Genomic DNA, 23082 nt, shown 5'->3' on the forward strand with positions numbered 1-23082 from the left:
AGGGGCGGGGCGGCATGCGGGGGGGGGGAGGAAATAAAATTAATTATTTGAAAAAAAGAAAATAAACTTACCTTTGCCGCTGCACGCCGCTCCGCTCCTCTGCTTCGTTGCTGGCTGCAAACAGGCACAGGCTCCCAGCCTTCCCTGCGCCAATCCTGACTCTGCTCAGAGCAGCGTTGGGATTGGCTGGGAGTGCCCAGCCAAGGCACAACCAGGCAGACTTGGGAGCCTGTCCACGCCCTCTCCAGCCCGGTAACTGTGTTGCTGAGCTGGAGAGCCAACTGCGCATGTATGTTTGGCCGGCCTGAGACGGCCGGCCAAACATACATGCGCAGTGACTACTCGTCACCCCATGGTCCTGCCCCTTTTTACTAAAAAACAATAGCAAACATAGTGGGGGGTGGGGGGTGACGCTCCTTCACCCAAATGGAGGAACCACCACTGCATGTACACTATTTCCATTTATCATGTGGTGCACAGTTGTATTCACATACGCCCCTTGCTATACACATGGCCCACCACAGCAGTCAGGATTTTAAATTCTGCCACAAATACAAAGTGCACGCAAGCTTAGTGTGCTGCAAACGCGTAACCTGCACCTCAGTGACACCGAATTTTTCCAAAATCCTGTTGCCAATGCACAACGTGTCAATAATGGTGTGCTGTATTCTTGTGATCTGGGCTTTACCGAAAGGGCCTTGTTTTGGCAGCTGACACATTACAGCCATAGAATGAACTCGTTTTAAATGGGACCTTTGAGCATGATGCGGGGGTCTGAAGCTTGATGCTGAAGCAAGCTCCGTGGTTTTCACAGGGACAGAACTGGGAAGACTGGACTGAGCACTCTTCTAGAAGTGTGCCAGGCACTGCTTCTTGGGGCATTTAGCACCCTGGGCAGCAGTGTCTATAGCAGAGATCTCCAACCTTTTCTCTAATAAGAGCTACTTATGTGCAATGAAAATCCTCCGAGCTACTAATATTAGAGAATTAATGGTAAGCACATAAGACAAGATTAGATTACTGGCTGCCATATCCAAGATTACCAGCAGTGATCATCTTGGTGCATCAGTCATGGCTGGCAGCACTAAAGTAAAAATGCTGTCACTGTGGAATACCTCTTCTTGGGTTACACATAACAGCTATAGCTGCAATGCCCCTAGCACCAAGTTAATATTAGTAATAAGTCTCCTCAACACCGTTTGAGTTTTATTACTTAAATATCAGCTTTACGTATATTTTTGGAATTTAACCATTTTTTTCGCCAGACATTAGAGTAAGCCTTCTGATGATACACACAGTTTTATCTCAAATACACGCCTTTCAATTTTGGTACACATATAATAATTCAACCACGCAAAAGCTTCTAATTTAGTTCACTGGGCTACACATAGGAGAGCTACTCACAGGTAGCTGGAGGGCTACCACTAGCTCATGAGCTACTCTGAGAAGCGAGGTCTATAGTACTGGCATAGGTGCCCCAGTGCTTCCAAGACCATGAGTGCAGCGTTGCCTGTGGTGCATTGCGCGGGTGGAGCACATCTGGCTGAGGGTGTGAAGTTACCCGTAATTGTATGTTTGCATCCAATTTTGTCACTTTCACTGCCTGGATTTCCCACATCGAGTAGCAATAAATGCCTTCTGTAGGGCAGCTAGTGGGTGGCACAACAACATATAAACTTGTTGACCTCCCCAACCTGACTTGCACAGCACTCCCCCCTCAGTGCGCATGTGTGTTTGGCTGGCCGTCTCGGGCCGGCCAAACACACATGCGCAGTCGGCTCTCTCCAGCCCACCAACACTGTTGCTGGGCTGGAGAAAGCCTGCACAGGCTCCCAGTCTGCCTGGGAGCGCCCGGGCTGGGTGCTCCCAGCCAATCCTGATGCTGCTCTGAGCAGTGTCAGGATTGGCGCAGGGCAGGTTGGGAGCCTGTGCCTGCAGAAGAGCAGATGCAGTGGTGGTGGAGTTAAGTGTTTCTAAAAAAAAAAATATGTTTTTTAAATTGAATCCCTCCCCCTGCGCGCCACCCTGCCCCTTGTGATTTGCACAAGCCGCGACAGTTGAAAACAAAGAATTGAGCCTGCTGCATGCCTTAGTGCGGCTTCATTGCACCCGGACGTTTTTCAAGATATACAGACGACTGCTGTTCTGTCACCTATGCACAGGCCCTCCCTTTTGTTACCACCGGCCCCCAGTTACTTGGAAGTGGCCTAGTGGGTCACCAAGCTAATCTACTCCCAGCCCTCACTTCAAATGCACATGGGACCTGCTTAGTCTGAGAGCTGTTGCTGTTCACATACTGGGCCTCGGTTACCCACAAGTGGTGGCTGCAACCACCTGGTATATTTGCAAAAGGCAACAGTGGAAAGGTGTGTCCACTTGTAACGCTACATATATTATCACGAACATACATGTTCCACACAGCAGTGTAGGACAGCTTGAATATTAAGTGCAGTGTCATTTACAACATGAATGCATTTGGTGCAACGAATATTTTTCGTCTTCTAGAACTCGAAGTAGCGACCCTGATTAGACTGCAAGTCCTGGTCTGCGTTCCAAGCACACTTCCGCATTTGTGACGTCGTTTGGGGGTGCGTAGTTGATTCCCCTCCCTTCATCAGACCTTGCTGACCAGTTCCCTTCTTTTTCCCCTCCCAGCTCACCTGTACAAGTGCTCAGCAATGCGCAGCAGCTGCGGTCTGTGCCTGAAGGCCGACCCCCACTTCGAATGTGGCTGGTGTGTGGCGGAGAAGAGGTGCACCCTACGTCAGCACTGCCCGTCCAACGACAACAGCTGGATGCACGCCAGCTACGGCAACAGCCGCTGCACGGACCCCAAGATCAGCAAGGTAAGCGGGGCGTCACCAGGGGAGGGGTTCAGGTGTGCTGGGTCCTTGTGCTTGGGCGCATGTGCATGGCCAGTCGTGTGTTCAATGGCATATGAGAGGGACTGTTTACTGGAGCACTATCCCTGACTCAGTGCGGACAGCCTGTGTGTGTTCAGTAGCATATGAGAGGGAGTGTGAACAAGAGCACTGTCCGTGACTGCATATGCACTGTGTTCACTCGCATCGCATCTGAGGTAACGTTCACAAGAGCACTATCTGTGACTGAATGTGCACAGCCGGAGTGTGTTCACTAGCATATGAGAGGGATTGTTCACAACAGCACTATCCATGCATGAAAACACACCTAGTTGTTACTACCCCTACATAGGTTTTCTTGTGTGTACTAAAAGCACATACACTACCTTGTTTTTGGTCATATAAACTGTTCATGGTGGAGCTGAACTAATCCGCATGTGAAAGCCACAAAGATGCCACGTGAAAGATTTCTGTAGCCGTGGATGCCAGAATACAAGTTGTGTAGCTATTCCCAAAGCATTTACTTGAGTAGACTACAGTAAGGTGCAGCCCTTCAGTCAGGAAGGTATTTGGTGAAGTGCTCAATTTGTAAATAAAAATGTGCCGGTGCCCAGAGCTCTCCTGTTAAACACGCTGCTGCTGCAATTAAGTGTGCCAACACAGAATACTGAGGCGGCGTAATTCTGAAGCCATCTCAGGCCTCTTCAATCCATTTACAGCCACTCCATGCCCCTTCAGCTCACTCTTTCTGCTTTCTCCCATTGCGACACTTTTTCGTTTTTCACTTCCTCCGTCTTTCCCATGAGTGTCTTTTGCTCACAGTAAATGCTTGAGTCAAAAAAATAAGTGAAGTGCCGGTGCTCCGTACCGGAAACAACTAGCACAAATTAAGCACTGGCTGAAGACCAAATAAAGCATCTTTGATATGCAGTTTATATTTGAGTATTGTTGGTGGCGGCCTGTTTCCAAGTCTGTTCTGTGGCTGGGTTCGCAGACAGCAGTGTGGGTGAGATCCGTTCTGCCCCTCCGGGGTCTTCTGTTGTCATTTCTCTGACTTTCACTTAATAAGACTGCGTATACTAATGTGAACATGCCTGGTGGGCATGCCTCTGATTGCATTAGCTGAGATGGCGGCTGGGTCTTTTTGAAAGGTTGTGTGTGTACCAAAGGATTGTGGGCCAGGCTCCCCTGGGTAGGGGGGGCCTGTGGGGGTTACAGGACTTGGAGCAGAGCCGCTTGCTCTCTGAAATTGGCAGGCACGTGGCCCCGACTGGTAGTAGGTATTGGTCACCCCTCCATGACCATTCATACCCTTCCCCAAATCTGCATTCTTCGATGGTGCTGTTCCCCTTGTTGAACTCCGTGGAACATTTTATCAAGAATATTTGCCACCCTAACATTAAACCTAGTGTTTGGGGTATGTCTGGGTGCTTCCCAGTAGGTCAGCAGAAGTGCTCATTTTTCAGATACCTCCATCCTTCACTACAGACCACCTCGAAACCTGAAATCTTATCCAAATCCATTACTGCCGAGTTTTGACCCTGTCTGGATTATGATGAGGTATAGATTCACAGTCGACGCTGAGTCACATTGACTCAATTGTCCATTCATAAAAAAAGTTCACTACAAAAAAACACACAATCCAACCACTGGATGGCTGAATGATGCACAGCACGTGAATCTAGAATTGTCCCAAACTGCAAAACTGTATTTACAGAAAAGTAACCTGTTTCGTTAATGCTATTTCTCATCTTCACAAGGTGGGAAAGGACAAGAAACTCCTTCATAGCCGTCGGTAGCCATTCCCAAACCTTCCTTCCGCCTAACCAAACCCTTCAATTTCATAAAGCACCTCAATTTGTTTTTTCAAGAGCTTGGAGAAATCTGTCATTGGTATGAAGTGTTATAGTTTAAGATTTTTCCGAGGTATTTTTTCTATGCATATTTCTGTTCATAACACTGCCTACACCCCTCGCCATCAAGTCAGTTTCTTGAGAGAATTTGCATTCCAAGCCTCCCTGCTGGACTCCCCTTGTGTACTAACCATTGTCTCGCTGCCTCTGGATGTTCTGCTGAGCACCCGAATGGCTCTGGGAGAGCAGCAGCGCGCCAGCGCCAATTCTGAATCATTAACTTCTTTACAATAGCCCCACGGCGCTTTCACATTAATTGACTATTGTGTTATCAGTGATTTAAATGAATTGATGCAAATACTGCTGCGGGTCTTCAGTGAGGAGTCGGAAGAACCAGGCAATATTTATGCTGCGGAGTGGATTGAGTTGTTAATTAAAAGCATTGGAAACATCCTGTGCAAAATAATGCTAAAAGAAAAGGTTTTTAGTTACAAGGAAATAGTGAATATTTTTATTTTCTATTGAAACTGAAGTACACCTGGGGCATGATCTAGATATTGGGGGACGGGTTATTCTGTCCCACCAGTGACGACTATTCATTCACCAAAATTGAAATCCCATTGGACGTAATAGAATGAAGGTTTCAGTGGACGGGATATCCGTCACCATTGTGATGGAGTAACCTATCCGACAATATCTAAATCAGGCCCTTAGATTTTAATATCCTTCTTAACAAGGCCACAGTGCTAAATTGACTTTGTGTGAATTGGAACTGGCTTGTGCATCTACTTCATGTGTCACAGTATTCACCAATTTTGGAGCAGGTTCATTGTCAACCAGTTTGTATGCTCAGATTACCAGGATCATTGCACCTTGCTTAATGCCAAAGAGTATTTTAATATCCAAGATTAACTGCAGAATTGCAGTAAGAGGCAGTGCTTAATTTGTGCTGGTGTTTGCTGGAGCTTGGGTCTGGCACTTATTTATGGCAGTCTGCCATATGGTGGTGCTGTTCATCTATTTTTCAGCAAAGCTCATCGACAATGTATTAAATATACTTAAAAAATAAATAAAACCAGTGAGTCCAGGCCATCTTTACAGCTGAAGGTGGCCTGGAATACTCAAGTGTCACACTGGTGTAGTGTCATACTTTGTATTGGGCAGCGCTGGCTTGGACATTGGGTGTTGCCAACCTTGGTGGCCATTTGAGAAATCCCTTGAGCCCTGCCTCTTATATGTTTACACATTAAGCACTACTGAGAGGTAGCTACATGCTCTGTAAGGCACTGTGGCTTTTAAGAAAAGTGTTTTGTTTTTCCCCCAGTCTGTTAGGCAACAAAGGTGCCCACTCCAAGCCACTTGCTCTGGGTTTGAGTTGAAGAGCAGGTGTGAACATGTGAATTTTTGCTTTGAGACCTGGTCATTGCTTGCTATTTATAAGTCCACTGTAGTGCACCCCCTCAGGACAGCCAGTCTCACTCCCCTAAATTATACACTTGAACCTGCCTTTACCACAAATTTCTGATAATCTTGGCCATGCCTGTAATTGATGACTTAGGAGCTGCTTACGTTAACCTGAGTTTGACTGGCCTGTACTTTATAGCCTGTGAGGTACTATCCTATGGACACAAGTTCCCTTTAATGAAAGTTCATGCCGGTCAGGATCATTGGTTAGTCCCATGTTTTGCAGCATAAATCATTTTCTGGATTCACATGCTGTGCATCGTTCTGCCATGTAGTGGTTTGGTCTAGGTCCATCCCCGTATGACGTCCTACTGGGTTACAGTACAATAACTTGTTGCTGGCCTTCCTGTGTAAGCTGGGGCCTTCCTGTAGCTTGCGAAAGTGACTGCTGACATCAAGTGAAAAGTTCAAGTAATTTATTGAAGTTCCTAATGACATCAGTGTATGGGAGATTCCTGGATCTGCTCTAGAACAATGGACTCCAGGATGTCACAGTGACCTCACCCGCCACATCGGGATTCTAGAACACGACATGGCATGCTTTACTATGCCGGATCATATAATGCATCACAGATCTAATGAAGCACAGATATAACACTTGCTCAGTCCCCCCCTGACATAGTTCAGTTTTTACTCAGTTGTAAATGAATCTGCAGACATACTATCCTTGCACCTCCCTCTTCCACCTGGTTACAGATCCCGGAAGGCTTGGAAAGTTCCCGGTACCCCAAACAGTGCTTTCCTGTTGCACAAAGAAAGCAGAAGATGAGGTAATCAAGGGAGTAGATGGGAAGGGCAAAGTACACAAATATCAAATTAAAAATGTGAAATTTTGGAACTAGCCTAAGGGAGATGGGGGAATACCTTGCTCCCAGCATTGAGAATTTACAATTGACAACATTTTCTCATATGATTTCTTTGACTTGCTATTGTGCTTGTTTGCACACTACGAATCTGTGACTGCCCTTTGGCTGGCAGCAAATGGCTTAGCTAGCTTTAAGTAAAAACAAATTCTAGGAGAACTTTCTGACCTCATGGAATGAGTGAAACAGCACTTTACATTGTAAATTTTGCATTCTCATTTTTAGGTCTGGATTTTGACAGGAGTGCTGTCAAACAAACCCGTTCCCAACACTTTATAGAGAGTGGACTTTAGATCCACCCCTGTCGATCTCTTGCTTTATTCAATGAGTCTCCTTCAGCCATTGGCTTGAGACCCTGTCACTCACGTCTTGGCTCATACACGTGGACTGATGACGTTGGCTGCTTGGGTGTATGATTCCACCTTGACTTGAGTGCTTGCCCTTAATACACAAGTGACTACAACATTTGCTCCAGCTTGGATCCTTCCTTAGTGTCTCACACTGAAGTGCTATTGCTCTGTGCATTAGAACATCAAACCAAGACTTTTAGGGTTTGCCAATGCTTGTTAGTTTTGTTAGGGACCTGTTAGGTATGTGCTAGTGATTCTGTTGTGTGTGTGTGTCCATCAGTCTTTTTTTTCTCGCTATTCGAGTGGTGAAAACAAGGCCTGATCGTCCACTACTAAAGTCGGTTCTAGTCTGGAAAGTGGCGCGTTGGGGGGTGATGGGGACTGATAAGTTTTAGGAACTCTTGAAAATGAGTGTGTGCATTCTAGTGCCGTTGAGGAGTACCCGTGTTATACATCTTTCACATTTGTGAAACTCCTGTAAAGCAGATCATTTTCTTTATGCATTATTAAAAAAGAGGACATGTTCTTTCGCTGCTGTACTCTCCCTTCGCCTTATCTTCATCAACTGCTGACTCTGTCGCCCTCTCAGCTTGAGAGCGGGCACGGTAGGGCTCCCAAACTGACTATTATATACTCAGTGTCTGAACGCAGCACAACTGCAATGAGGAGAAGAGAAAAATGTTTTTTTTCTTTTTTTTTTTTTTTGCTAAAACGCGTCAGAAGCCAGATCAATCCAGGCTCTGGGAGCTTGTGATCACCCCCTCTCTCTTTGACTCATTTTGCATATCTAAAGGCCGAGCGCCGTTTGTATTTCTTTATTTTTCTCCATAAGAGCCTTTTGTTGTTTTATTTAAAAGTACCCTGGTGAAACCAATTAAAAATGATGGAACGGCGCAATGTAGGATACGGGCTTTGTGTAGGAGTGGCGGCGCGCTCCCAGTCAACAGTCTGACCTTTTGTGGGGCGAACGTGCACCCCATGACTGTGCCCTTTGCACTTGGAGAGAATCTAGATGCCTCAGTGGCCTGCTTGAAGGCTTTGATTAAGATCTGTCACACTGTTCACACTTCTCTGTAACATAATTCTAACTTTTATTCAAATCGATAGTCACTAAATCAGGTTTTTTTTATTTTATTTTTTATTATCTCTTACCTTGGTTAATTCATGTCCACACCACTGGAGCTTGTTTGCTCCTTCCTGGCTTCTTCATGCCACTCTGAGCACCAAAGAACTGACCGTGAGCACGGGCACAGCCATCTGGTGACATCTTCTGTGACTTGGAAATATTGCCTTCTGCTGCTTAGTCATTATCGATTAGGCCAGTTAAGTTGCAGAAGACACCTTAAGCTAGTTCTGCCATTCTGAGTAACCTAAGATTGTGCCTTTGGGAATATTTATCTCAACAGTGGGTTAATTTTTGGGGCGAACACAGATAAGAGGTGACCAGATGAGTCCATGTCACTGGGACACCAGTTTTCCAATGCTAGGATTTAATTTAACAAATCAGTGCATTCTGGGTAGGAGAGGACTAGTGGGTTTCCAAACACAGTTGCACTGATGCACCTGAAAATAATTTCAGGTAGGAAAAAAGTCCAGGATTGGAAAACTGATGTCCTGGTGACAGGAGTAATCTGGTCACCTGAAACACAGCAACATATGGCACCAGAAAGGGGCACTGCCCCCTCTCCATAGCCCACTGTGAGTTCTAAATAGACCACAAACAGTTTTCTCTGACACTTTAGGACAATATTGGGATCCGTGAGATTGCTAGCCAGGCATACTCCATTGATTTCAGAAAGCCATGAACTATTGGCAAATAACTCTTCAAACTTGGTAAAACGCAGTTGGCATCTAAATGGGACTCTCTGAACATGTTGGTTTATCATCAGTAAATCCATATGCGGCAGATCACGTCACAGCGCTCTTCCTGCATTTTTATATTCACAAAGGTTGTTGGATCTCGGAAAGAACCACCGTGTTTCCGCCCACCGCGTCATACAACTTGCAGCTATTGTCTGTCTTGCATTGGGAGTGAGGACATTTTTTCTGATCATGTGCACATCCACCTAAAAAGAAGTGCACTTCAGTACCAGGGTGGTGGGCCAAAAGTATGCTTTGTCAATCTTTTTTCTTTCCGTTCGTTCTTTTTTTTTTTTTTTTTTTTTTTTTTTTAACCACCCTTAGGTGTTTAAACTGTTCTTCATGTTAGAATAATTCAAAGCCAAATGTACCTTTTCTTTGCTCCAGTAGGAATCATATTTTCTACAGATGTGCATTAAAACGAAAGGGGTATGTTACACCTGGCTAATAAGCATCCTTACTGGTATTTTAAAATTATATGCAGTGATTTTTTTTTTTTTTTTTTTTCATTTAGATTTCTTAATGCAGGAATATGGCTGCCACATTTAATCTCATGCATATCATATGTTTGCAGTTAAAAAAAAAAAAACATCGCTCCTGTTTGCCAGGTATTCTTATACTCACAGCCACAACAGTCTCTAGACAGACCTAAAAACTCTTAAACTAGTGGAAAAGTTCATGTAAAGGGATGCATAGAAATACGCAACACTGTAGCAGGTGGACTCGGCCGGATGCAGGGACCTTTACTAAATGAGTTTGATTTGTCTTGTTGCGTCACTCCGACCGCACTTGCCCTTCATACGTCACGTCAAGAGAGGTAATCACCTTCCAGACGCCTCCGCGTGCCGTGCAGGCCAATCTCCTAGGAGGTTTCAGGCGACGCTAATGATCAGGTGCCGCGGCTGTTCCTGTGGACACATTAATTCGGTTTAGCGCCTGCAGGTGTGTGACGGGCCGCGCTGGAAACATGCAGAAGATCCAGTAAAATTGCGATAATTTCCTCGTTATTGGTGTTGCTGGGCCGCCTCTCTGCTGCTCATCAGTCAGAGCGCAGCTTTTGTCATGTCACACCTGCCCGCTTTATTGGAGATAATTCTGCCAAATCGGTCTCCGTAGGCGCTGCTGCGCAAGTTGGGACTGCAGAGCCTATGTCCAGGGAGGACATTTTGCGACCAAAGCCCGCTTGGGCTCCTTTGTTACTTTAGTGAATGGGCCTGTCTGGCTGCCATATTTGGTGATGTCACTACCAGGCTGGCTAAGTCTGGTGGCACCTGTGTCCTGAGATCATCAGTTGGAATTTGCGCCCACTTGGACTCTTCCGTTACTGTGGTGGATGTGCCTTCCCACGGGCAGCATTTCCCCTGGGGTGGCGTTTCTGCAGGGCAAGGTGGGGTTGGTGGAACAGACATCCATGGAGGATATATTGGCACGGGTGCCCGCTTGGGAGCCTTTGTTACTCTTGTGGGTGGGGGCTTCCAGGTGGCAGCGTGATTTTTGCAGCGTGATTTTTTTCCTGGATTCACATACTGTGTATTACTCCGCCATTTAATGGCTGGGTCTGGAATTTGTCAAACTTTTGTAGTCCTATTTTTTTATTTTATTTCAATTATTTTTGGGGGCGAAGATGGACCCCCCCCCCCCGTCAATCCAGAAAATTCTTCAAGCTGCAAAACTACACCTACAGGTAAGAAACTATTCATTACCATGTCACTGTAGAGGTGGTACCTGTGTACCAGGCTGGCTGTGGTTGGCAGCACCTGTGTCCAAAAAGCGGAAGGTGGGATACAGTTCTACATGAGGTGCCCCTTGCTATAGAGGATAGACCTGCTGACCTGCCTGGTGGAAGGCAGTGGGACTGAAACCCACGTAAGCCGCTCGTAGGACTGGTGGCACTGCCTCAAGGGAACTCAACTTGGGACCAAAGCCTATACAGGCACTTCCGCTCATGTAGCGGCAGTGCTTAATTTGTGCTTCTTGTTTCCGGTGCTGAGCACCAGCACTTATTTTTGCAGGCCGGGCCTTATTCTTCTGCCTCAAGCATTTGCTGCGAGTAAAAAACACATTTGGGAAAGATGGAGGAAGGGAAAAACGAAAAAGCGTCACAAAGGGATAAAGTAGAAAGATGCAAGAGGGAGCTGGAGCCGCAGGGAGTGGCTGTAAATGGATTAAAGAGGCCTGAGATGGCTTCAGGATTACGCTGCCTCAGTATTCTATGCTCACACACACATCATTGCAGTAGCTGCGTGTTTCAGAGGAGAGCTTTGGGCACTGGCACGTTTTTATTTACAAATTAAGCACTGTGTAGCGGGAGGGCCTGCCCTGCAGCAGCAGTTACCACAAAACAGTGGTGGGGGAGCTGGGAGCACCTGCGTACAGGTAGCATGGTTTGCGACCGCACCTAACTTGGCCTTGCCTGTCGGGACCGTTTAGCTGCAGTATTTCCCATGCCATGTGGTTGTGGTGGCGTGGTGGCCCACTCTTCCAGTGAGGATGAGTTGGGACTAAAGTATTCTTGGGTACCTGTTTCTCTAACTAGATTTTCAAAACCAAATCTGAGACTTGGCCTTGAATTTGGACTACAGTTCGTCAGCGACCGTGAAGCCCAAAATGACATGGCAGCACTCGACATAGAAAAGGGACTACGATGAAAGTATCCACCAGAATCATCTTAACGTGTGCTGCTAACCAGTCCGGAAACGTAAAATGGGGAAGCTTGTTTCCGTTCCAGAATCTGAGCAGGACACCGGATGACACCTGACTTTGTTGTGCCCTGCTCCAAGGCACACCTGAGCAAAAGGGATGAGGGGGTGCAAATTGCTTTTTGCCACCTCCCAAAACTGGCACATGCATGGCATTAACAAATGTGTTAGATAAATATAATAAAATCTATACTCTCCCAGCACATCAGAACATTTGATAAACTCGGGTGGTGTCTGGCCCGTGGCATCATTACTCATGTTGTCATAGTGCGCGTGGTAACAGTTGTCTTGGCAACAGAACATGTTTTTATCCCAACTTCCGTGCTTGGCACCCACTGTATTCATCACGCTTGAGGCCTAGAGGTTCACGGGAAAAATACGTACTTTTTGACCTATTCATGTCATTTTCAATATTGGACAAAAGATGATCGGTCGGCTGTGCCATACTCCTATTTAAACAAACACTTATCTCTTGAATCGGCATAATTGCTGGTTGTAAACCTGCAGTCCTCACAGGGAAACGCCCACATTTTATCTTTAGCAATTCTGAGCACAGTCCTAGCCCAAAGATATTGAGAAGTCTAGGACTGAAGGAAAAGGCGGGGGAGCCCTTTAAACCTCTCCAGAACCTGCAGCCGTGACATCACAGTGAGTGCTTGTGATGTCACCGCCGGTTGCGTGGTTACTAAGTATCAGTTTGGTCCGGATGGGACTGAGGTAGCTAGTAAGGTTGAGTGCTGACAGGTGGCTCTGCGTTTTGCGGATTATCGGGGGAACGCTCGTCACACTTCAGGGGCGCCGTCCCCCGTGGCAGGAACGACACGGTACGGCGTTCCCATTCTGTGGTAAGGTGGCTATGTAAGGTTAACCCATCACCGTAGCCTGGCAGTCTGAATTGCTCCAGCATCGTCCCTTCTAGGGGACACACTGACCCTCCCTGGCCGCAGGGAGGTCGTTTTTTATTGCTTTTCGATTTGTGAATGAGAGTTTGCGTCGTGTTGCACCAATTCACCACAGCTCAAAAATTGTCATTTCAGTTACGTTATGTGCGTAGTGAAAGACATATCCCCCCTTTGACTACCTATAATATCACGGCTTGTCATCCAGCTTCAACATCCGACAACTGATCTTTGCACTTTTGTTGTCATTTTTTTTTTATCGTAAAATTGGGGCTGTAGTGTGTTAATCGTCCGCATCTGCTGGCAGGTGCCGCTAAACCTTGCAAACGCTAAAGGTTTAACTGATTACTTGTAAAACGATTGTGGTCAGTGTGTCTTCGTCACGGGGGTTGATAAGCAGCAACGTGTGGTCTGGAGCACTCACAGCGCAGTGGACAGCCCTCATGGTGTGAGTACCGCCCTGGTTGAGATCACTTTCCCCTTTTGTTCACAGCAGAATTTCCTGAATCGCTCAACTCCGGAAAGGCCAGGAGGCCCCAAGTGATATTTGTCCATCTGGAGGTCTCTTCCAGACTGAGGAGACCGCTGGACCTCTTCCAACGGGCTTCGTTGGTGACCCCTAGCCATTAGGACTTGTCCACAGCAAGATCTCTAGAGGGTGGTGCAACAGCGAAATTTAGCAGGGTTTCCCTGCTTCCAGTCCCAAAGAATTTGAGGAAAAACTGTTACTGGTCAGCTGCAGTCGTGTGTGACCCACAGATACCCCGCTTAAACCTTAGCAGGGCGCGTCCAGCCTGGTTAGTGGTGGAGAGGGAGTGATCTTCTGTTTACTGGGCGCACTTCACAGATCTGTGAAGGGTGGTGGTGCCAGGGCTTATATATAGCTTGACCAACCAAATGCATTCAGTACAGTTGAACGCCATATTCTACTACAGCGCATCTCTGCTTTTCACATCAGTTGCGCTAATTTACGCTGACGTTCATGCTTTCTGTCGGGGTATTCTCAAGCAGTGCCCCTGGGAGCATTCTCTTCAGTCTCCCGACCTTTTGGGGTCCCCAGGGCTCAGCTCTCTGTTTATCATTCGTCTAGTTCTTCTCGTTCCTCTGCTGCATGGACCAGACTTGACTCTGTTTTTTACGCGAATAGCCCTCAGATGCTGTTTGACATTAGGGAGATAAGGGGCGGGATGAATGTGGCCAATTTCCTGGGGATGCATTCTGGGACGGTATGGGATAATTGGTTGATGATTGCCAATTTCCTCACATTGAATCCATCTAAACCCGAGGTATATATTTTTTGCTAAAATTAGATCGGCCACTCGTATTCAAAGTCCTGGGCTTAATCAATGAACCAAATTCCTACATCCAACCTCTGAGATCAGAAATCTGGATGTTGGCCTTGATCCGAAACCATATTTTTTCTGGACAAATTCATCAGTTATTAGAATGTGCTTCTCCCACCTGAGCTGCCTTTGTCACGTATTCCCCTCCCCCATTAAGCACGGCAGTTGTGAAAGGCCTTCTTTAAGCTTGTTTTATCTTCTGTAACCAAATCAGTCTGGGATAGACTTCACCGTGTACAAAGCGCCGCAGTCCTCTATGGACCTTGAGAGCTTCAGCCCAACTCCTCCAGAACTGAAGGGCTCCACTCAATTCCCATAAGCAGCAGAGTCGGTTTTGAAGCTAAGAGCTGTAAGCACTAGATTTTTTATGGTATCTCCCATCTTCGTAGCGTAGTTCTTACGATGCTCTCCGTTGTAGATCAACCTTCGTTCAATTCCTAGGATGATGTTGGCTATGCCGTCTTTCACACTAGAGATTTTTAGGGGGGTGGCGGGAGATGTTTCAAGCCATTCTTAGTCCAAGAGTCGTGCATGTGAAGATTACTCACTGTTGCTTTGAAAAAATTGATAAATTGGTTTTATTTCAGCAGAATGGGCAAAACTTAGCTTTTGGCGGCATCCTGCTCGGGGTGGATCACCTACCTTGGTATGAGTTCTCTTTGTACCGCTCCAAAAGACACCCTGCAGAGGGAGAACTCTACACTTTATAAGTAGACCAAAAACCACATACTATAAGCAACCGTTAAGTGTCATGCCCCTGCTGTGGGTGAGAGAGCCATGATGGCAGTTTGATGTGGGTGAGTGTGTGTGACTGATGCGGGTGGAACCTGCTCTGGAGTAGGTGTGAATTCGGATCACAGAGGAATCTGTTTCTACCTGAGTGGCATTCGAAATGGACCTGAACCGGAACAAGTCACCTGGCACGTCCAGCGTTGAAGCAGCATTTGCACACAGCAGGTTAATCTTATACGTGGTTTCTGCCACATCCCCTGTTAATTCTTTTTTTTCTCCTTGATCCTACAGTTGTCTCCTGAGACTGGCCCCAAGCAAGGAGGTACTCGTTTGACCATCACCGGTGAAAACCTGGGCCTGCGGTTTGAGGATATCCGCCATGGTGTGCGAGTTGGTCGCGTTATGTGTTCGCCTATAGAGAACGAATTCATCAGTGCTGAGCAGTGAGTATGGAGTCTGTGCTGAGTTATGACTTTGTGGCGATATGTTTGCCTATGAGGCCACGTGTACAGCATGTGGGTGGGTGTAGCACCCTCACATGGACGTCTTGTGTACATCACACACAGGATATGGCCAGGGTCACTGGAATTATGCAACACTGCAGGGATTTTTGCATAGTTGTAGATTTGCCACCTGATCCATCGCCTGCTGCATAATCTGCAGATTTTAGCAAAAAAAAAAAAAAATTCTAGCTCAAATGGTTCAAAAGTTACTAAAAACGCAGCAACGTGTTTCTGTGCAGTGGAAGGCCCTTTGCAAAGGTTTGCTGCTCACCTTTCTTTAGCTTATTGCTACATTTATGTGTTAAACTGGTACTAATCAAGTTCAACTAATGCCCAGACAGTGTTAATAGGTTTTGAAATGAGAAAATAATGAAGTCATACTATCACAAAATGTGCTGCATGATTTGCCGTTTTGCCGCATAATTTGGCCCTCCCCTGCCACATAATTTGGCCCTCCCCTGCCACATAATTTGGCCCTCTACTGCCGCATAATTCCAGGGCCCTGGGTATGGCTTACTTCAAAGGGGTCTCATACACCGTGAGGGTGGGTAAACCCCCTCAAATCAGGTCTGTAGTGCACCATGATGGCTATAATCTCCAGTTCTTAAGGGTGTGATGTGACCGCTTCAAATGGGAGTCTATTGCTTTACATTAGTTTGATGTTTTGGCCTCAGATGGACTCTCTTGTACACAGTTAGTTTTAAGCTCTGCCTCCAGGAGTGGCTGTAAAGCGCGGGTTGTGCCTTACTTTGTGGGGTGGGAGAGGCCCTAGTCCATTATGCCAACTGCATCTTCCAAGGGTTCTTATGGTACCTGCGTGGACTACACAAACCTCGTGCTCTCTCAGTTATCTGGATAGCACCACTCACTGTTGCCCCTTTGTCCCTGGCATGGGCCAGTGGCCTTAAATTGATGTCTGACTCCACAAAGCACTGTGGTTCATCCAGAGGGCCAGATCACCACCTTTTATCGGTAGAAACATGATGAAGTGGGGCCTGCAGATTAGGTCACACAGCAGAGAGGGTTTCTGGGCACCTCTGGACACCTTGCTGTGTTTCACCTGATTAAAGTAACCCCAGGGAAGGTATGGGTTCTAACCGATGCTCTATGCCCAGATCCATACCGTGCGCAAAGATGCAAATCAACCTAGCCCTGTTGGCATCCTAATGTCAGTGGTCTTTGGATATCCCTGGGAAGCTGCAGAATGTGCCATTGGCTGGAAGTGTGCTTCCCAAGGTGAGCTCAGCGGGTGTCGGCCAGAGTAGCTCGCCTCCCTTGGCTGTGCTGCTTGGCGCTCCCTCCGGGGATGTGAGGGTATACCAAGCCCACCAGATGGGTTCATGCACACTTCAAAGGGCTCATCTGAGAAGAAGTGGTGTCTTCTCTGCTTCTCTGTGGGCCTTGGGATGTGCTTCACCCTGCCACGGAGAAGCCTAAGGGATGCCTGGGGAAGGTAGGGCCCTGAGGGATAGCAGTGGGATGAATGACTCCATATACCCTACAGTAGAATAGCTCAGAGCCATCTACCAAGCCCATCTCTGCCTCAACTACCACTATGGAAGGGAGCGGAGGCCCACGTCCTGCGATAGTCAGTCACCACCACCACCCCGTACACGATTACCTCATCTAAGGGCCAATATTTGGTGCCAAGAAGCCTAGACATTTGGCTTGAAGCGCATCCATGCGTGCTGACGTTACGTATTGACCTTGGTGACACCACATGTTTGTTTGTTCTAGATTACCCCATATGATTAGTGAATAAAGGATAAAGGTGTGTTTGTGTATTTTTTATGTTTCATGTTGGTGGTCAACACTGCACTGATGTAGGATAGTCTGGTCTCTTCATTGTGGTTCTAATAAATCTCTCTGCCAGGCTAGGGTGGCATCTGTGGAGAGGGTGAGACTCCAATAATGGCAGGGGCGGCCACCACTTTTGTAGGCCTCTGCTATCCTCAGCTGAGGCGGACTGGCCTATGGGGCTATCGGGGAGTGCCTAACGGGCTGGTCTGAAAGGCCAATGTATGGCCAGATTCTTTTTGGCTGTTTGTCGACCTGTTTTACGGTCGGGTGGGCCAGTTTTTACTGTTGATTTCCATAATATGAAAGTAAACATTGCCTGCAGCAGCTCAAATCCATGCAGTTTTCCTTACCCTACAAAACACATATAGGACGTGTCTTTAAAAGTTCAAAACTGCCTCAGTTTGAAAACATGGGTCTCTTGTTTTTAAATATCCAATTCATACATATGGGACACTTTTCTTTTGGTACTGGACCTGTTTTCAGTCCCAGACTGACCCGGAGTGTGCGAGAAGTATTGGGCTTAACCTGTGGTTATGCTGATAACATAGCTCAGTGGGTAATGCAACAGTTTCCGAGATTATTGCGTAGACTGTAAATCTTGAGTTTGAATCTAGGTTGGGCATGGCCACCTCCAAGGTACAATGCCCTCCCTTAATTGGTGTTATGGTAACACCGATTAATTATGCATCGAGCGCCAAGCTGGTGTTTACGGTGAGATGTGCAAGAGTGAATGTGTTATCGCTTACCATTACAAAGTCCTAGCTTGCTGTGGGGGCGTGCACAGATTTATCATGTGCGATCTGTGTGTTTCTTTTCCGAAGCACTGAATTTAGACCACAAGCGACATATCAGTGTGAAAGAAGAGACTGACGGTGCCACACCTAACTGCAGCAAGCTCATCCCACTCAGTTTTTATCTGGGGTGGCCCAGTTACGGGCACTTTTCGTGTCCTCTGTGCGACCCTTCTCTGTTGAAAGGTCAGTCAGTCTTGCATCTCCAGCGAGGGTGCGCGCCCCCTAGAGCATGAGGCAGCTAATACACCTGTAACATTAGACGTCCACAGGATGCCTCATGTCTAAGCGGAACGTCCCGCTCCTAATCCGTGTTACTGAGTATGTACCACTTCTGCAGTAGCTAAAATTGCTGCTTTCTTCAGGATTTTGTGTGGGTATTGAGACGATTGAAGGTTGCAGTTAAATGTACCTCAATGTCACTTTATTGTAAAGTAGTAAAGCATTTTTTAAAGATGTTTGTATCTAGGATGCATCAAGAAAAGAAGCCTCAGTAGTGGAAGCCGGAGCAAGGGTTATGTAAGGTCGTAGGTATTGTTGGTGCAGTGGCACCGAGGTTCAGGAGTACGAAGGGATGCTTGTTCAATTTTGGATGATTTTAATATCCAATCCATGTGCAGAAGAAGATAGGGGAATCTGGCCTAAGCCACAGCATCCTGGAGAGGCTGTTGTAGGTATGAGTTAGAAACGGCTGAGTAGGGTTGTGTTGTAGACTTTGGTGTCTCTAAAGTTAGGGTTTCAACCTTACGGCTAACAGGTTGCTCTGGTTTGGAGATTTTACTACAACACGTAAATCACAGGTTTGAATTGCTTCCATGCAACTTGGTCCATTGGCCCTTTTATCAGGTGATGAAATGAGAGGCAAAGAGTTGTGCTTACCTCGAACCTCCGGTGCTGTTGTCACTTGTCTAGTAGAGCGTAAACGACACCCTTAAGTTCGAGCAGCTATTAAAGTGTGCAGTGTACAAGGGGTCCACTATGTGGGATTTAATTGAGAGATAGACCTGAGTAGAAGCATCCACACCCATCTTGAAGCAGCTTGTATGTTTAAGCGTTAGATAAAACGCTAATATGTGGTCTTGCGGCCTCCGAGCGCACCGTAGGCATGTGAAAGTGTCACATGGAAAGCAAGACTCATGCCTTCAATGTAAACCTAGTGCTCGTCATGGAAGTGATCGGGAGGGCACGTGCCTGGAGGTGCTACGGAGCATCACTGACCTCTGAATGCCCAGCAACCAGGCCTGACCCTGCTTAGCTTCCGAGATCAGATGCTATCGGGAACATCCAGAGTGGTATGGCTGTAGGTATGTTTGCAGCACCTGGCATTTCCAAGTGTTCTCACATCTAAGTACTAACCGGGTCTGATGCCGCTTAGTTGCCAAGATTGGGCTCATCCACCGTGGCATAGACCATAGTCATGCCTACAGCACTTGGCATTCCAGCAGTCTCCCATCCAAGTATTAACCAGAAGTGTTCTGCAGCCAGGTGAGGCGTAGGGGAATAGACTCTCAGCTGAGGTTGACTAAGTATGCAGCTTCCCTTGTAAATGCGATGGGCAGCCTGGCACCTTTTGGGTATTGCTAGAAAATATTTTGCAACCTGCTTTGGAGCTATGATAGACTGAGGGGGAGATATTCTAAATTAAGTGCAAGTGAGCTGTAATTCCAGATAGTGCTCAAGTCCCACCCTGCTGAATGCTCCTAAGGGTATCAACAGGATTTTACACACACTACCACGTTACACAATGTACAAGAATGCTCATGATATGAGTCATGATTACACATGGAACATCATTTTTAAATGAAAAAAATGTGCTACGACACTATACAAGACACAGTGATGTTATGCTTCTAGTATAACAAATGTAATATCTTACGATTATTTCTAAAACATATTACTCATGTCCTCAGTCATTTAAAGAAATGAGTTCCAGCATGAATACTAATTACGCAGTTACTGCTGAGATAACATCTCTCACCAAGTCCTTGCTCTAACAGTCACACAGACATACTCTGCAGCTTATTCATGCAGTTTCTCGTTCACATTTAATGTCCTGCCTCGCTGACAAGACTTAAGTAGGCCAAAACCGGTCTGTGGTTACTTACATTTCCATCTGGAGGGAACTGGGTTTGGCAGTTCAGGCAGGAATGTTCCCATTGGAGCAAGACCTCGGTTGGTTTGCAAATGCTGGTCTCTGCCCAGAATGACATAGTGAGGAGATACCATGTCTGGGCGATCCCCAGTGGCTGAGATTAATTCAAGCATTTCTTCCAGCATTTTATAGTTTTTCACACCTTCCAGACATTGTAGTGCAAGGTGATGTTACAACAGTAGCTTAACTGAAGTATTTGCAGTCATTTAAGGTTTCATTCTAGCCCTTCATTAACACCCTTGTCACAGTTAAGTAACCCTTAACAATTGGGCACAAGGGTCTAAGTGACAACTTCTAGGGAAATACCAAAACCTTAGGGAATTTGTCCCAAGAATGAGGGTTTGAAGCTCAAGGCTCTTTTAGAGTAAATTGTTTTAAAACATTTGCTGTCAGGTTGCATGCTGACCTTTCTGGAAGATAAATGTTCTGTATTCTTAATGCACTATCCTGGGAGCGTTACTGGTGGCCGTCTTGAGGGGCTGTCGGAGGCCAGCCGTCTTGAGGGGCTGTCGGCGGCCAGCCGTCTGGAGGGGCTGTCGGCGGCCAGCCGTCTTGAGGGGCTGTCGGCGGCCAGCCGTCTTGAGGGGCTGTCGGCGGCCAGCCGTCTGGAGGGGCTGTCGGCGGCCAGCCGTCTGGAGGGGCTGTCGGCGGCCAGCCGTCTGGAGGGGCTGTCGGCGGCCACTGTTCTGTTTTCCACTCACCTTTGTTATGAAACTTTTTCCTTCTTTCACTGCCCTGTCCCTCCCTCCCTCTCTCTGTGTTCTTAGGATTGTTTGCGAGATCGGTGACGCTAGTAGCACCAGAAGCCAAGAGTTGTCTGTCCCGGTGGAGGTGTGCGTACGGGACTGCTCCTCCGATTACAAGGCTGTCGCACCCAAAGGCTTCACCTTCGTGGTAAGTTATGAGATAGATGTTTTTTAATGTAATACTTTCTGTTGTTTGATATTTCCACTCATAGAGCCTTTGCTGTCCTCCTTTGCATCTGGTAGGAATTGAAGCTGCCCTTTACTGTTTATCCATCCTATGGCATTAGAGTCTAGCATCTTAAAATAAAGCGATGGGGAAACTAAAAATACTTCCTGTAGGAAAGGGGAGAACATTATGTGGGCCTGGGGCTAATTCTCCCTCCACCTTCCTGGAATCGAGCAATTAAACTGAAGTAAGGAAAGCTGACCATATGAAATTTGTATATTCAAATTTCAACACACTGTTTTCACACTTTTGTATACCTTCAATAAAGGCGCTTTGAAAATTTCAACCGTGTCATATCCTGACTGAGAAAGCTAGCTGTGCTCTCTTGTAAGCAGAATGCAAGCCTTGTGGCTATCCTCTCATTGAATGAGATCCTAGAAGTCCGAAAGAAAATACACAGAACAAGTATTAATTGGTTGTTGAAATTTGGGAGGTAAACTATTTAAACAAGTCTAGCCTGAGATGTCCTTTTCAAGTTCAAGCCCCTGGTGATGCACACGCCTACAAACTGTCTCCTGCTCTGAGGCGGGATAAGCTTTTGACAGACATCCCTTGCAGGACATGTAGGTAAGTGGTTCAGCTGTTAATTTGAGAATCATGTTCCCAAAGTTATATTTTCACCTTCCTCGCTCCAACCATTTGTGACTTTGGAAAATCTCTACTTTTTCCAATGTGCTCTGAGTTCCTAACAACGTTCTGAATTTCAGCATTGCGCACTTTTAATAAAATAGTTTCCTGTCTGTTAATTTTGTTCCTCTATGGTGCCTATGTCCTAGCAAGTATGAAAGACACAGATGTGTAAAACTGACATTGTCAAGGCATGGGAAACTATAGAATGTCTTGGTTATGTTTGCGGGACATCACGTTTAGGGTTTTAGTTTGATAGGACACAGCGATGCAACCGGGCAGCCTTTGTAATAGCCTGACCTCCTGCACTGCCAAATAACCTTATATGTGCTATTTTGAGGTAGCAGAAGCAGTTTCCGTTTCCTTTTGACAGGTTTTTGTCTTTTTTCCACCAAAAAAACACTTTATAAGTCTTTTTAACATCTAGGCTACAGTCTAATCTGATCTCTGAGGCGCTACAGGTCTTGTCTTAACATCTTAGCAAAGGCGAGAATTGAATTCCAGGGGCACTGTACACTTTTTGGCTTACTTTTGGTTCCTGTGGAGGTGTGCTCTTTCCATGAAGCGCGCTCTATTACCATGAATATGCGCGCATGCCCTGTCTCCTCCCCTGCTCATCTCATTCTCTCTGACCTGATGCTGCTCACCGGGTACTCATTCCGTACTTCCACTCAGCCACTTATTTCCTCTACCGTCAGATATCCTTGGGTTTGTGGAATCTGTTGGTGTGTGCATCATATATGGATTTGTTTAGCTCTTGATTCCTTTTTTAAATAGGTTCCCTCCTTCTCGAACATGTCGCCATCCCGTGGACCTGTCTCTGGAGGGACCTGGGTGGCCATCCATGGCAACCACCTGAACGCGGGAAGTGATGTGGCCGTCACCATTGGTGGGCGGCCTTGCCTGTTTTCTAGGTAAGTGATTCTGAGGTGGCCCTGATGTGATGGATAGATGCCTTCCTCTTCCTCAGTTTTGTCCTCTTTTCTTCTCCCAGCCACCTTTGTCCTCTCTGGCCCGCTTTCTCACCAACGCCTTCCTTTTTAGCCCTTTTCCCCTTGTCCTCCTCATTTCCACTTCACCCTCTTTTACCAACCTGCCCGCCTCTCCCCACTTTTCCCCTCCCAACTTATTCTGCCCCTCTTACCACTGGCCCTTCTCATCTTCCATCTATCTCTTTTTCTTTGCCATGCCATCCTCTGATCTTGCCAATGCTAAGGTTCTGGCACCATTCGTGAAAGATTTTGCCACCAAGCTGCCAATGGAGAAATCTTGCTTATCTGACATCTGAGAAAGCCACTGACTCCTGGCTTCCC

General features: G+C 46.6%; 1 protein-coding gene across 5 annotated transcripts in view; it reads left to right on the forward strand.

Annotated features, from left to right (window-relative positions):
• The window catches only part of PLXNA1 (plexin A1), a 559827-nt gene that overhangs the window by 441761 nt on the left and 94984 nt on the right, over positions 1-23082 (forward strand). For all 5 annotated transcript variants that reach the window (XM_069206269.1, XM_069206270.1, XM_069206267.1 and 2 more), the window contains exons 12-15: positions 2656-2846; positions 15216-15367; positions 20938-21064; positions 22547-22683. In XM_069206269.1, coding sequence (XP_069062370.1) covers positions 2656-2846; positions 15216-15367; positions 20938-21064; positions 22547-22683 — 607 coding nt within the window. The remainder of the gene's footprint in view (positions 1-2655; positions 2847-15215; positions 15368-20937; positions 21065-22546; positions 22684-23082) is intronic.

Source organism: Pleurodeles waltl, chromosome 9 (genome assembly GCF_031143425.1).
Source record: "Pleurodeles waltl isolate 20211129_DDA chromosome 9, aPleWal1.hap1.20221129, whole genome shotgun sequence".
Taxonomy (NCBI): Eukaryota; Metazoa; Chordata; class Amphibia; order Caudata; family Salamandridae; genus Pleurodeles; species Pleurodeles waltl.